The 16,208-nt window shown below is 56.9% G+C and overlaps 1 protein-coding gene across 1 annotated transcript; it reads right to left on the minus strand.

The window, feature by feature from the left end:
• Positions 1-908: 908 nt before the first annotated feature.
• On the minus strand, positions 909-14,993 carry LOC135974677 (uncharacterized). Its single transcript, XM_065563094.1, has 3 exons — positions 14,645-14,993; positions 7,562-7,647; positions 909-6,105 (listed from the first exon to the last, which is right to left on the minus strand). The coding sequence occupies exon 3, from the start codon at positions 5,673-5,675 to the stop codon at positions 1,647-1,649; it is 4,029 nt and encodes a 1,342-aa protein (XP_065419166.1). The 5' UTR covers positions 5,676-6,105; positions 7,562-7,647; positions 14,645-14,993; the 3' UTR covers positions 909-1,646.
• Between the last annotated feature and the right edge of the window lie 1,215 nt (positions 14,994-16,208).

Here is a 16,208-nt window from a genome sequence, read left to right on the forward strand (position 1 = left end):
CCCAGCAGGATCCTTCCCAAGCTCAGTGAAAACAGGCTCTAAGATCATCTCTGTCTTCCTTGCAAGACCCCAATTTTTCCCGCACTGTCCGTAGGGTGTGGGCGCTCAGTAGGTCTGGGCGGGCGCATAACCGAGACAGGTACATGTGCACGGGGAGCTCCCCAATCTCATACTGGGGTTTCCCAACGCTGTAGTACACAGAGAGCTCAAACTCCCCCTCCCCCAACAGGAACTCCAGGTTCCCCCCGCTGCACCGGATCAGCAGCCTGGCGTTCCCCTGCACACACAGGGGCTCCCGTCTGAACTGGGAAATGGCCTCCCCAAAGCAGCTGCTCAGCTCCTCGCCCAGCATCCCCCGGTGCCCCAGTCTGTCCCGCACCCTCGCTAGATCGGCGACGCTCAGCAGCTCAGGGCTGGCATGTGACCAAGTCACTGGCCTGTCGCCTCCCAGCTCTGTGATTTAATACTGGAGTTATCCATTGGCGAGGAGAACCGAGATCTCAACCTGCCCATGGCCGGAGACAAACTCCAGTTCCACCCCACCGGATCAGCAGCCTGATGTTCTCCTGTGCACACCGGGGTTCCAAAATGAATTGGTTCAAGGGTTGGGGAATATAGGATGTAGCGGTGTCTCTCTGACAGGACCCCAGTTTTCTCATCACTCTCCACAGGGAAGGTGTCACCATGTCTCCATGGATCACAGATGAGAATACCAGATTGAGGACACACCACTGAGCAATGGGGCAGGCTCACCCTAAACCGGCAGTTATTCTGTCATGGATATACCAAGCCAGAAACAGCATTAAACTTCTGTCTCACCACACTGGCGAACAAGAAGTCATACAGTCAGGTCAATCTGTCATTCAGATCTTACCCAATAATCAGACTGCTGCCAATTCTTTAGTAGCTAATATCTAAAGGTTTATTTATAAGCAAAAAGAAAGAGGAGAGATTTAAAATGCTTAAAGAAATCATTGTACATATCATCATTGCCAAGTTCTTGGATCAGGTTTATAGCAGTGATGTTACGGACTGCTGGCTTGTACAGTCTCTGGTAAGGTCCTAAAGGTCCTCAGTCCATAGTCAATGTGCTCCTTTTAGTGCAAGTCCAGAGGTCAGAGCAGGAAAGAGGCAAAATAGAGATGCTTCCAGGGTCTTTTATACCTTCTCCCAAGTGGAGGGCGTGCTCTCCGTCTTTGTTTGTGGAAAATTACAGGCACAAGATGGAGTCCAGGGTCACCTGAGTGAGTCACAGGCACTTGCATGCTTCGATGAGCTATTATCCATATTCTGGCTAAAGCGGACACAGGAAGGCTCATGGCACCAGGATGAGCTTCTTCTGTGGCCCATTGAGAGAGTTAAATGTTTTCTTTAACGGGCCATGAACTTGAAGAGTCCATTCAAAGTGGCTGGTAGACTGGATGTAAACTGCCTTGCGGGTATTGCTCGGGAACACAGCACGCAGGTAGGATGCCAGGACAGAGTCAATATTTCTCACTTTGGATACAAGGATGATACATGTATGTGAACAGGACAATCATACTTGAGGATAGTAACTTTTCCATTGATTCCTTACAGGATACACTTCTTACAAGTTTTGGTGCAGCTGTATAACAGTGGTAGCAGGAAAGAGATACGGTCCTATTTCAATCATGCGGTGTCACAAGGGGTTGGTGCTCTGGCTCTGTTCGGGCGTGTAACCGAGCCAGGTTTATATGACCCGGGAGCTCCCCAACCTCATACTGCGCTCTCCTGTTCCTATATCGCACAGAGATCTCACACTGCCCCTCTCCTGACAGGAATTCCAGGCTCCCCCTGTCCCAGTAGATCCACATCCTGGCGTTCTCCAGCACACACAGGGGCTCCCGGCTGAACTGGGAAATGGCCTCCCAAAAGCAGCTGCTCAGCTCCTCACCCAGCGCCCCCCAGCGCCACATTCTGTCCCACATCCTCGCTAGGTCTGCGACACTCAGCGGCTCTGGGCTGGCGTGTGACCAAGTCACTGGCCTGTCCCCTCCCAGCTCTGTGATGTGATACTGGGGTTCCCCATCGGCGAGGAGCACCGAGATCTCACACTGCCCCTGGCCGGAGATGAACTGCACCTCCCCACAGCCCCCCTGGATCAGCAGCCTGGCGTTCTCCTGCACACACCGGGGCTCCTGAACGAATTGGTCCAAGGCGTGGGAAATACAGGCTCTTAAAATACTGGTGTCATATTGACAGGACCCCAATTTTCTCAACACTCTCTGTAGGCTGTCGGCGCTCAGTGGTTCTCGGTGGGTGCATAACCGAGCCACGTACATGTCCACGGGGAGCTCACCAACCTCGTACTGGGGGCTCTCGTCCCTACAGCACACAGTGATCTCACACTGCCCCTCCCCTGACAGGAACTCCAGGGTCCCTCCATCCCACCTGATCCCCATCCTGGCATTCTCCTGCACACACGGGGGCTCCCGGCTGAACTGGGAAATGGCCTCCCCAAAGCAGCCGCTCAGCTCCTCACCCAGCGCCCCCCAGCGTCCCAGTCTGTCCCGCACCCTCGCTAGGTCTGTGACGCTCAGCAGCTCTGGGCTAGCGTGTGACCACATCACTGGCCTGTCCCCTCCCAGCTCTGTGATGTGATATTGGGGTTCTCCATCAGAGAGGAGCACTGAGATCTCACACTGCCCCTGGCCGGAGACAAACTCCAGCTCCTGCCCATCGCACCGGATCAGCAGCCTGGCGTTCTCCTGCACACACCGGGGCTCCTGGCAGAAACCCTGCCAGGCTCGGTCAAAACAGGTGGTCAGAGCATCAGTGTCTCCATGACAGGACCCCAGTTCACTCAACACTCTCTGGAGGGTGTCAGCACTCAGTGACTGTTGGTGGGCACGTAGCTGAGCCACGTACACATGCACTGGGATCTTCCTAACGTGGTACTGGGGTTTCCTGTCCTCACAGCACATGGAGATCTCACATTCCCCGTTCCCCGAGGTGAACCCGAGCTGCCTCCTGCCCCACTGGATCAGCAGCCTGGTGTTCTCCTGAACATACTGGGGCTCCCGGCTGAACCCCTCCCAGGCTTTGTGCAAGCGGGTCCTCAGCGCCGCAGTGTCTCCCCGACAGAGACCCAGCTCAGTGTGAAATTTGACTAGGCTATCAGCACTGAGTGGGTTCTCGCGGGAACATAAACGGGCCACGTACAAGTGCACTGGGAGAGTCTCAAAATGGAAATGATAACGGGCATTTCCTTCCTGATAGGAAACAGAGATCTCATATTGCCCCTCCCCCGACAGGAACTCCAGGCTCCCCCTGTCCCAGGACAACCTCATCCTGGCGTTCCCCTGCACACATGGGGGCTCCCGGCTAAACTGGGAAATGGCCTCCACAAAGCAGCTGCTCAGCTCCTCGCCCAGCGCCCCCCAACACCCCAGTCTGTTTTTAACTCTCTCCAGGTTATTGATGCTCAGCGATTCTGGGTGTGAGTTTGTCCAAGTCACAAACACGTCCCAGGTTTTCTCTGTAATGTGATATTCGGGCTCCCCATCACTGCAGGACACACTGATCTCACACTGACCCTGCCCGGCGACGAACTCCAGCTCCCCCCCATCCCAGCGGGTCAGCAGCCTGGCGTTCTCCTGCACACACAGGGGCTCCCGGCCGAACCCCTCCCAGGCTCTGTTGAAGCAGGCCCTCAACACAGCAGGGTCTCCCGCACAGAGACCCAGCTCAGTGTAAAATTTGACTAGGCTGTCAGCACTGAGTGGGTTCTTGCGGGAACGTAACCGGGTCACATACAAGTGCACTGGGAGAGTCTCAACATGAAAATGATAACGGGGATTTCCTTCCTGATAGGAAACAGAGAAAATGTACTGCCCCTCCCCCGACAGGAACTCCAGGCTGCCCCTGTCCCAGGACAACCTCATCCTGGCGTTCCCCTGAACACACGGGGGCTCCGGGCTGAACTGGGAAATGGCCTCCACAAAACAGCTGCTCAGTTCCTTGCCTAGTGCCCCCCAGCGCCCCAGTCGGTCCCGCACCCTCTTCAGGTTATTGATGCTCAGCGGTTCTGGGTGCGAGTTTGTCCAAGCCACAAACATGTCCCAGGTTTTCTCTATAATGTGGTACTGGGTCTCCCCAGTGCTGCCGGACACACTGATCTCACACTGCCCCTGCCCGGCGATGAACTCCAGCTCCCCCCCGTCCCAGCGGATCAGCAGCCTGGCATTCTCCTGCACGCACAGGGGCTCCTGTCTGAACCCCTCCCAGGCTATGAGCAAGCAGGCCCTCAACACAGCAGTGTCTCCCCGACAGAGACCCAACTCAGTGTGAAATTTGAACAGGCTGTCAGCACTGAGTGGGTTCTTGCGGGAACGTAACCGGGCCACATACAAATGCACTGGGAGAGTCTCAACATGAAAATGATAACGGGGTTTTCCTTCCTGATAGGAAACAGAGATCTCATACTGCCCCTTCCCCGACAAGAACTCCAGACTCCCCCCACCCCACTGGATTAGCAGCCTGGCGTTCCCCTGCACACAAGGGGGCTCCAGGCTGAACTGGGAAATGGCCTCCCCAAAGCAGCCGCTCAGCTTCTCACCCTGCGCTCCGCAGTGCCCCAGTCTGTCCCGCACCCTCGCTAGGTCTGCGACGCTCAGTGGCTCTGGGCTGGCGTGTGACCAAGTCACTGGCCTGTCCCCTCCCAGCTCTGTGATGTGATACTGGGGTCTCCCATCGGCATGGAGCACCGAGATCTCACACTGCCCCTGGCCGGAGACCAACTCCAGCTCCTGCCCATCCCACCGGATCAGCAGCCTGGCGTTCTCCTGCACACACCGGGGCTCCTGAACGAATTGGTCCAAGGCGTGGGAAATACAGGCTCTTAGGACACTGGTGTCTTCCTGACAGGACTCCAATTTTGTCAACACTCTGCGCAGGGTGTCAGTGCTCAGTGGTTCTGGGCGGGAGCATAACCGAGCCACGTACATGTGCACAGGAAGCTCCTCAACCTTGTATTGGGGTCTCTCGTCCCTACAGCACACAGAAATCTCACACTGCCCCTCCCCCGACAGGAACTCCAGGGTCCTTCCATCCCAGCTGATCCCCATCCTGGCGTTCTCCTGCACACACTGGGGCTCTCGGCTGAACTGGGAAATGGCCTCCCCAAAGCAGCCGCTCAGCTCCTCACCCAGAGCCCCCCAGTTCCCCAGTCTGTCGCGCACCCTCTCTAGATCTGCAACGCTCAGCGGTTCTGGGCTGGCATGTGACCAAGTCACTGGCCTGTCCCCTCCCAGCTCTGTGATGTGATACTGGGGTTCCCCATCGGCGAGGAGCACTGAGATCTCACACTGCCCCCGGCCGGAGACAAACTCTTGCTCCCCCCCGTCGCAGCGGATCAGCAGCCTGGCGTTCTCCTGCACACACCGGGGTTCCCGTCTGAACCTCTCCAGGGCGAGGTCCAGGCAGCTGCCTAGCTCCCTGCGCAGCTCCCTGCATCTCTCCACTCTGTCCCGTTCTCCCTGCAGGGTCACCATGCTCAGCGGCTGGGGGCGTGCGCGTAACCTGGCCAGACACACGTCCCCCATGGGCTCAGCGACGTGGCACCGGGGCTCCATATCGGTGTCACACACGCGCATCTCACACTCCCCGTCCCCTGAGGTGAGGGTCAGGTCTGCCCCCTCGCTGGGGTCGGCCATCCTGGCGATTCCCCCACACACGAGGGCTCCCTGCTGGACTCAGTCAAAGCAGCTTTTCCGGGATTTGGATGCTTCCTGCTGATGAGTCACTCTCTGCGCTGTGATGTGCAGCTTCACGACACTCAGAGACTTTGGGTTGGACCCTGCTGAAGGCTGATCCACGGCCCCGTCGGTGACTTGCCCGTTCCACCCGCTTTCTCCCCTCTCTGAGTACGGGCCCGAGATTCAGGTCACAGTTTGGTTTTGTGTTGTCCTGAGTGCGGCTCTAGGTCGGAGTCCTGCAGAGCGGGGCTGAAATTGGCTCTCAGCTCATCCGTCGCGTTCTCAGGACGAAGCAGATGCAGGTCCCATGGATTCAATTTGGTCCTTCTGGAGCGTCCTCCTCCCAAGGGCTCCGCTCAGCTCCTCTCCGGCCCTGCTCCAGCAGGTCCTGAGAACAAAACGAGAGATGCCCATTTCAACTGGAGAACATTAGGGCTGGTCAGGGGCACAGGCACCGGCTCTGTGGGTGCTCCGGGGCTGGAACACCCACAGGGGGAAAATGGTGGGATGCGCTGAGCACCCACCAGCAGCGCACCTGTCAACTCCTCTCCTCTTCCACAATGCCTCCCGCCTGCTGCTGGATCTGGCAGATCAGCGCTTCCCCCTCTCTCCCCGCGCCTCCCGCCCACTGCCATCAGTTGTTTCGCAGCGTGCTGGAGGCTCTGGGGGGAAGGAGGGGGAATGAGGATACGGAGTGCTCGGGGGAGAGGCGGGGCAGGGAAGAGGCAGGACTGGGAAGAGGCGGTGAGGAGTGGGGCTCTGGAGCGGGGGTGGAGTGAGGGCAGGGCCTGGGGCAGAGCCAGGGGTTGAGCACCCCCCAGTACATTGTAAAGTCAGCGCCTGTGGTCAGGGGGAGAGTCTGGAGTCTCCCAGAGCTGTAGGGCTCAGCCCCAGGCATTGGCTCCCACGGAGCAGATGCAGGAGAGAAGTATTTCTGTCTGTAACGGCACCAGGCCGGGTGTCCAACATGCAGCCCGGGGCCGGAACCAGCCTTCGCTCTGCGTGTATGTGGCTGCATGACATGTTCATCTTGTGCAGGGTTTGGGAGCTTTAATTTCTGGAGACCCCAAGACAATGCTGGAGGCTTGGCAACCCCACTAGATGGTGACAAAGGGAGAGTAACCTCAATACATGTCATCCGCTTACAGGGAGGCTCCAGGGGAAAGCCCTGAAATCTCCCTGATTCCATCTCTCTCCACCAGCCCAGGAACGACCGATTCCTTTGTCCTCATTTCCAAATGACACCAGACACCACCTGAGAGAGGCTGCTCAGAACTGGGGCTGGGCTTTTTCTGAACAACATGGACTTTGAAATCAAATTAGAGCTGCAGAGCTGGATTATCCACTTTCCACTACCGCTGTGTCATTTATTGTAAACACAGAGATTGGGGAAGGAGGGTCAGTTCTGGTCTGTGTCTGTCACTTGTGCTGGGAGGGGAGAGACACAGCGCAGGGTGTAAGGCCCTTCACCCGGCCCGAGCTGCCTGATATTCCCGTCCAAGGTCTTTGGTTCTGAAAGGAAGGGACAGCGACATACGGAGGACATGGAAATTCCCTCTGGGAGCCTGGGCCAGGCACTGTCACATCAGCTGTTTTGGATACAGGGAGCCTCCTCCCCAATCCCAGCTGCGTTCCCTCTGAGGGCAATTCCGGCCGCCTACCTGGGATTATTTATTGTTAGTTATTCCCCCACGCAAATAACTCCTGTCACTTAGAGTTAAGTTTGCTGAATGCCTCTCAGAACCAGCCAAAACTATCCCGACCTGGCTAAAAGCACCCAAACGCTGCCCACTAAGGTAACTGTGAAATAAGGTGACAGCAAACAATTTTGACATAAACCTCACCAGTCAGATCCGATCTTCAACTGATGTCAATCGCCACAGGTCAGCTGATGTCAATGATCTGCACCCAAACGTCCTTAACTCTGACCCTAAAACAAAACCGTTCCCAATAACTAGACGTTCTAAGCTCATCTTGTCCATTTGTCATAGATTCATAAACATTAAATCCAGAAGGGACCACAGTGATAATCTAGCCTGACTTCCTGTATCACAAAGGACAGAGAATGTTATACTGTGACTCTGGAATCAAGCTTAATAATTTACAGTGGAACTAGAGCGGATCTTTTAGAAAGACCAATCCAATCTTAACTTAGAGGTTCCCAGTCATGGAGATCCCACCACACCACATGATCACCTGTTGTAGCGGTTAATTACCCTTAATCGTTAAACATCTGTGCCTTATTTCCTGATCCAATATTTCTAGTTTCAACTTTCAGTCCTCGGATTTTGTTCAGCCTTTGTCTGCTTGATTAAAGTGCCCTCTACTATCAGAGATTTAGTCGTTCTGTAGGATCGTATATAAATAGATTGAGCTTCTTAAGTCTCTCTAACCCAGATGAAAACTAGGAACCTCACTACCTTTGTGTGTTGATCTTTCTATATATTTTTACTTCGGTGCTTGTTTTCATATGTCTTCTCCGTCCTTTTAAAAATGTGGACCTGAGAACAGGCCATAGTATCCAGTATTGGCCTCACCAGTGCCATAGACGGAGAGGTAATATCCCCTGTCCACTTCCCTCTTGATACATCCGTGGATCGCATTAGCCCTCTTAGCCACAGCACTGAATCAGCTGCTCATGTTCAGTTGATTATCCACCACAACCTCAAAGTCTTTTTCAGAGTCACTGCTTTCCAGGACACAGTCCCCCACCCTGTAAGTGTGGCCTACTGTCTTTATTCCTAGATGTTGGACCTTGCATTTGCCTGTATTCAAATGCAGGGGTTTTGTTTGCACCCAGATTATTGAAAGGTTTCAGAGTAGCAGCCGTGTTAGTCTGTATCCGCAAAAAGAAGAACAGGAGGACTTGTGGCACCTTAGAGACTAACAAATTTATTAGAGCATAATAAATGCTCTAATAAATTTGTTAGTCTCTAAGGTGCCACAAGTCCTCCTGTTCTTCTTTTTCCAGATTATTGAATGATCCACGGTGGTCTGTATCAGTGACCTGTCTTCACCAGTATACATCTCCCCATCAGTCTTTGTATCGTCTGCACATCTACACTGGGGTTTTGTTGGCCTAGTTAAGTTGGTCGGGGTGTACATTTTTTACATTACTAAGCGACGTAGCTATGTTGACATAGCCTAGCTTTAAAGCCTAAGTCAAATGCCTTCCAGAAGGAGAGAGAGTGGGATTTAATGAAGAAGAGAAATTGTGGGGGGTCTCAGAACAGAGAAAGATGGGAAGCCCAGACCCCCTGGGGAGAGAAAGGTGAATTAAGCCTAAGTTGCTCAGGCTTTGGTTTCAGCCCTGGGTAGCAGGGCTCAGGGACCCAGGCTTTTGCCCCATGCAGTGGGGCCTTAGCTTTCTGCCCTGGGCCCAGCGAGTCTAACATTGGCCCTGCTTGATGGACACCTGAAACCTGCTCATGGCCCCCCAGGGGGCCCCGGACTTCTGGTTGAGAACCACTGTCATATACAATCACCCGCTACTGAACCCCACGTGGGAATTACCTACAGTGCCTTGTTCCTTATTTGCTGTCACATAGTAATAAAAATAGACTCGCTGTCTGGCCCCTGACTCCATGAGCTGCTTTCCCTGGGCCCTGGTGTCTCACTGGCTTTTTGGGGCAATATTATTCTCTGCTGCCCCCTTTCCCTGACACCTGGTTTCTATGGTGCCCATTTCCTTGAGGACTGGGTTGTGTTCAGCCTTGTTTCCATGGCACCTGGATCTCTCTAAGGCCGGGTTTCCATGGTACCCCTTTGTCCCTGATGCCATGTCCATGGTCCAGTGTCTCTGAGATCTGGTTGCCATGACACATGATTTCCCTGACACCTGGCTGCCAAGGTACCCAGTTTCTCTAATGCCTGGTTTCTGTATAGTCTGGCTTCCCTATGGCTTGGTTAACATGGCACCCAATTTCCCAGAGGCCTGTTTTCGTTGGAACCTGGTTTCTGAGGCCTCGTTTATACACAGCCTGGTTTCCCTGAAGTCTCGTTTCCATGGCACCCAGCTTCTTAGTGGGCCTGTTTACCTGAGGCTTGTTGTCCTTGAAGCCTGGTTTCTCAGGCCCAGTTTCTGTACAGCCGGATTTCCATGGCACCTAGTTTCTCTGAGGCCTGGTTTCTCTGAGGCCTGGTTTCTGTGGCTGCGGATTTACCTGAAGCCTGGTTGCATGGCACTGGGTTTCTCTGAGGTCTGGTGTCCCATGGCACTTAGTTTGTCTAAGGTCTGCTTTCTATGGCAACTGGTTTCCATGTAGGGTTACCATATTTTGAGTGTCCAAAAAGAGGACACTCTACGGGGCCCCGGCCCCGCCCCCGGCCGCGCCCATGCCCCGCCCCAACTCCACCCCTTCCCCAAAGTCCCCGCCCCAACTCCGCCCCCTCCCCTGCTTCCCGCGAACATTTGATTCGCGGGAAGCCTGAAGCAGGCAGCAGGTAAGCTTGGGGGGTGGGGGGAGGAGGCACTGCCCAGTCTGGCCCCCCAACCGAGCGGCTCCCTCCGGCGGCCGGCCCCAGCGTCTCCAGCCTGGCTCGGCTCCTGGGATGCCGGCCCCAGGCCAGCCCCCGGCCGAGCACCCCCGGCCCCAGCCCAGCACCGCCGGCCCCGCACCGCCGGGCCCGGCCTGGCCTCCGGCCCCGCACCCCCGGGCCAGCCCCCGGCTGAGCACCGCCGGCCCCGGCCCGGCCCCCGGCTCAGCAACGCCGGCCCTGACCCCTTGCCCATCACTCCTGGCCCCCTGCCCCGGCCCCCAGCCCAGCACCCCCGGCCCCGGCCCGGCCCTTTGCCCATCACTCCTGGCTCCCTTCCCCGGCCCCTGGCCCAGCCCCCCCAGCCCCCGGTCCAGCACTGCCGGCCCCGGCCCGGCCCAGCTCCCCCAGCCCCCGGCCCAGCACCTGCGGCCCCGCACCCCCGGACCAGCCCCCGGCCCAGCACCGCCGGCCCCACAACACCGGGCCCGGCCCGACCCCTGGCCCCGGCCCCCGCACCAGCACCCCTGGTCCCCGGCCCAGCACCACCGGCCTCGGCCCAGCCCAGCACCCCCGGCCCCGCACCGCTGGGCCCGGCCCCCAGCCCCGCACCCCCGGGACAGCCCCCGGCCAAACACCCCCGGCCCAGCACCACCGGCCCCGGCCCGGCCCCCGGCCTAGCACATCCCTATTTTCCCGGACATGTTCAGCTTTTTGAGATTTCCCCCCGGACGGGGATTTGAGGCCCAAAAAGCCGGACATGTCCGTGAAAATCTGGACGTATGGTAACCCTATTTCCATGTCACCCAGATTCCCTGAGGCCTGGTGTGACGAACTGGGACTGTTCTTACTGTGGTCTGTGAATGCTGACAGGGGAGTGTGGCTGGGATAGTCTGCATTGGGGGATGGGAGACTGACCGAGGGAGAATACCTGAGTGTGTAACATGAGAACCCAGGAAGGGGTTAGAGGCCAGGTGACACCTTTGCCCGGGATACTGAACAAAGGCTGTGGGAGGGGTCGCTGAAGGCAGAGTTTCAGAGCTGGCTGGTGGAATGGCTGGGAGGCAGAGATGGCTCTGACCTCCCAAGGGAGCTGTGGTGCCCTGGGACCCCAAGATGGACCTAACTGATGGGGGATCCTGTTCTCTGTGCCTGGAAGACCTGTCTTCCTGTCATCTAAATAAACCTTCTGCTTTACTGGCTGGCTGAGAGTCATGGTGAATCACAGGACGCCGGGGGTGCAGGACCATGAGTCCCCCCATACTCCGTGACACCTGGTTTCCATGGCACTGGGTTTCTGTAAGGCCGGGTTTCCATGGCACCTGATTTCTTTAAGGCCTGGTTTCCATGGCACTGGGTTTCTGTAAGGCCGGGTTTCCATGGCACCTGATTTCTTTAAGGCCTCGTTTCCATGGCACTGTGTTTCTTTAAGGCCTGGTTTCTATGTGTAATGAAGTGGGAATGTTCTTAATATTTTCTCTGAATACTGTGTGGGTGCCTCAATTTGCCCTATGCATTTCTTAAGTATCTGTTGTACTGGCTGGCTGAAAGTCCCAGTGAATCGCAGGAAGTGGGGGGTGCAGGGCCCTGACTCCCCCACACTCCGTGACACAGCTACCTAGAGGGATTTTAGAGCTAACTGGCTGGCTGGGTGTCCATCAAAGGGAGCTTCCCCCCCCCCTTTATTTACAACAGGGGCTGAACCCTTGTGATGGTGGAGCGGAGAGGCATAGGGGACTTCCCAAGGGTGAGTGGGGATAAACCCCGGGGTGCCAGTCCTGCAGGGAACCTCAATACTAAATTGCTGCCCCTGGTTAAGGAGGTAGGGGGGGATGGGGATGCCCACCTCACTGCCTTTGAGCAGGCTGGTGATTTGAACCAGGGGACCCTGCGGAAAAGCCCCGGTATCTAGCTCCCTTGTTGGGTCCCAAGGATATAGACACTGTCAGTCAGATGGGTGGGGTGGTGGAAGGGCTCCCACTCCTGACCCCAGCCTATATGTCTGCGTGGAGTCTCCTGGGCTCAGCCCCCCAGGGGGAGCAGAAGGTGGTAGTCAATGGGGGGGACATGCCTGGGATGGCGAGACCCTGGGACAGAGAGAACTGTTGTCGGGCCCCGGGTGGTGCAGCCGCAGATGCTGAGGGGCTGTGAGACCTGGGGGAAGGTCCCCGGGATGAAGCCCCTCGCCCTGCCTATGGCCCGGATCCCTGTGCAGACACAGGAGGGGTCGGGCTGGCTGGTCATTGGGGCTCTCCAAAGTATCGGCTGTGAGGTCCTGTTGGGGGATGACTGTGTCTCTTTGGGACAGGATCCAGGCCCTGCTCCTGTAATGGCCGAGGATTTGAATTTGAATCCAGGGAACCAATCGGCAGAGCCTGAAATTGTCAGTGAAAATGCAAATGACCTGGCTGGCAGCGGGGAGGAGCTGCTGGGCTCAGGATACCTGCCTGCCTGTAACCAGACCCCTGGGGCTGAGTGGGAGGGAGAGATGCTCCCTGCTCCCCTGCACACCGGAGAGGGGGCTCACGCTGGCTCTGATGCTGTGACCAGAGCATGGAGCTCGCTGCCTGCCCCCATTGGGACAGCCCGGGCAGCGCTGAGCACGATGGGAGCTGAGACCCCAGCTGAGTGGGGACACACAGGCAGGGCAGGTCGGCTGCCAACCAGGTTTGCCTGGTCCAGACGTGCTGCTGGGAAGTGATTACACAGCAGGGAGGGAGCTACCAGGGATAGCGCTCAGCGGGGCTGTAACCCCAGGCCCAGCCAGTGAGAGGGAACAGGTCCCACTCCCTCCCCCAGCAGCTGAATTCCAGACTGAGGTGCAGAGGGATCCCTCCTTGGAGAAGCTGAGGGAACTTGCTGGCCACAGCGCTGCAAACCCCTGTGGGGAAGGCTGCAGGGACAGAGTCCTGTGGGAGAAGAGATTCCTGTACTGGGAATGGGCTCCCCAAGGGGAAGGAGAACTGTGGGGAATCAGGAGGCAGCTTCTGGTGCCCAAGAAGTATCGCCACAGGCTATTGTACATGGCCCAGGATGTTCCTCTCTCAGGACACCAGAGGATCCAGCGCACCGGGCACCAGCTGCTGCAGAACTTTTACTGGCCCAGAGTCGGTGACGCCTCCAGCAGTACTGCGGGTCCTGCGACCCCTGCCAGAGGGTGGGGAAGGCCCAGGATAACAGTGCAGCTCACTTGAGACCCCTGCCCCTCATAGAGGAGCCTTTCCGTAAGGTGGCTATGGACATAATGGGGCTCCTCCTCAAGGTGACCTGGCCAGAGAAGAAATACATCCTGGTGGTGATGGATTTTGCCACACGCTACCCAGAGGCGGTGGCTCTGTGCTCCACCGAGGCAGACACCATGGCTGACGCGATGCTGCCCATCTTCAGCAGAGTGGCGGTCCCCAGCGAGGTCCTTACGAACCAGGGGTCCAATTACATGTCAGCCCTGCTCCAGGGCTTGTGGGAGAAATGTGGGGTCTGGCCCACCTTGGCCTCTGCATTTCACCCTCAGTCCAACGGGCCAGTGGAGAGATTTTATGGGACCCTGAGGATGATGCTGAGAACTTTTATCAATCAGCATCCATGGGACTGGGACAAGTACCTGCCCCACCTTTGATACAGGGAAGTGCCCCAGGAATCCACAGGGTTCTTCCCTTTCGAGCTGCTGTACAGGAGGAGAGTGAGGGGACCCATGGACCTGGTAATGACGAATGGTTGTGGGACAAGGGTTTGTGATTGTTGCAGAACCCTAGAGGGCAGGGGTGTGCAGGGGTCTGAATTCTCTAATGGCCGACAACCTGTCTCCTGGCAACTTATGGCCTGGGACCCTCGCCTGCAAGGTGCCAACTGAAGGTGTTGGAGAACAAAGAGAGCAGGTGGCCTCCTGGCCCGAGGAAAGAGACAAAGGCCAGAGGAGGGGCTGGAGGGGGTTTCAGTTTGGAGCTGGCTGAGGAAACAGAGGGATGCCCAGAACTGGGGTCTGAGCTCCCCACCCCCCAAGATAGATGTGACTGAGGGGTCCTGCTTTCTGTACCCTACAAGCTCTGTTTTGGACCGTGTTCCTGTCGTCTAATAAACCTTCTGTTGTACTAGCTGGTTGAAAGTCCCAGTGAATCGCAGGAAGTGGGGGGTTCAGGGCCCTGACTCCCACACACTCCATGACACAGCTACCTAGAGGGGATTTACAGCTAACTGGCTGGCTGGGTGTCCATCAAAGGGAGCTATCCCCCCACTTTATTTATCACAGGGGCTGACCCCTGTCTGGCAGCTTAGCTCAGCAGCCACAGTGCCTCCTGGCATGGGTTCAAAGGAGCCATCCCTTCTCCCAAGTCAGCTTTGCCTATTGGCACGAGTTGGGCAGGGGAGGGGAACCCGGGCCCACCCTATCCGCCAGGTTCTAACCCAGGGCCCTATGAAACCCGTTACCCGGGTTCAGGTCTCCGTCTACTCACAGGCATCTGCTGGGCCACCTCCTACCCTTAGTGCTGTCTCGGACGTCTCTCCCACTGGTAACAGCTTGACGTCCCCTTCAGTGCCAGCGACTGACTGGGCTCCTGCACCGTAGTCTGGGAGTTGGGCTTTGGTGATCTGGAATCCCGGTGGTTTCTCAGCAGGGGCTCCCCGTGCACGTCCACTCTCCTCCCCTGACAGTGCAGACTGAGTCGAGTTGTTCCCTTTTATACGCTCCCTCCGCCAGCAAGGAGTGAGGGGGTGTGGACTCTTGGCCCCAAAGCACTTCCGTCATCAGAGCCGGAGGGTTGATACAACCTGTCAAAGTGAGACTGTGGTCTGGTGGATTAGAGGAGGCAGGGACTGGGAGCCAGGACTCCTGGGTCCTGTTAGAACTTGGCTACACTGAAGCCTAATTTGGATGATGGCCAGGTATGTACGTGAACTTCCTTTGTATTTCATGACTCCATCTAGGTGCGTTCTCATTGCAGAATCACGCCATATTTCAACAGGCCCTTTTCTCCACCCCTGCCCAGGGGGAGGCAGAAACCAGGAGGAGTCTGAATTACCCTTGACGGGGAAATCGAAAGTTAGGCTCTTCCGGGAAGGATGTTTCTGTGCGTCTGTGTGAGGGAGTTCTGGGGACATCTTGAGGGGTTCAGAAACAGCAACTTGTGGCCAGAGACACGGGGAGGCAGGGGCACCGGGTTAGTGTGTCTGTCTGTCCTGTTACAAGCCACCTGCACTACGCGGGGAGTTGGGTCCAAGGGGGCAGGGTTCTGGGGGGTGGGGCTACTGGGGGGGATGAGTACAGGGTGCTGAATGGAGCCAGAGGGATTGGGGAGCTGGGTGCAGGCGGTTAGGTTCGGGGGGCTGGGATGCAGCTGGGAGACGCTGGGGGATGTGGGAAAATCGGTTGTGGGCTCTCAGCTCCCCCTTTGAGGCACAGCAGGGATGATTTGTGGTGGACTCAGCCCCACTGGGAGAATGAAGCCAGTGGAAAATGAAACATTGGGGCAGAGTTTTCCTTTACTTATGTTGAAGTTAGTCAGTCGGCCTCCGGGTTCACACTGGGGACACAGAGATCGGAATCTGGCCCTGATCTCCATCCCTAGGACGCCTGGGTTCCATCCTGGCTTTGGGAGCAGAGGGGGGTCTGGTGTTTAGAACAGGGCGGCCTGGAAGCCAGAGCCAGGCCTCCTGGGTTCTGTCCCCGGCTCTGGGAGCGGAGTGGGGGCTGTTGGGTCAGAGCATGGGTGGGGGGCTGGGAACCAAGACTCCTGGGTTCTCTCCCCGGCTCTGGGAGGGGAGTGGGGTCTGGTGGATTACGGGGGGCTGGATTAGCAGCCAACACAGGTGTGTGTGATTTTAATTACACTCAAGGCGAGGCTGTGGCTGGACTGGGGGATTGTATCTCTTCTTCCCCCTTTGCTTGCAATAAACCTCTGGCTCTGGCTGGACCCCATGGCGTGGAGCTGTTTCGAGGGGGGGCGAGACACGGGAGAAATGAGCCCGAACAGAGGCACGTCAAAGAAGCCGCAACTTTGAGTCTTGCCTTTTAAATGG

Source organism: Chrysemys picta, chromosome 12 (genome assembly GCF_011386835.1).
Source record: "Chrysemys picta bellii isolate R12L10 chromosome 12, ASM1138683v2, whole genome shotgun sequence".
NCBI classification, from domain to species: Eukaryota; Metazoa; Chordata; order Testudines; family Emydidae; genus Chrysemys; species Chrysemys picta.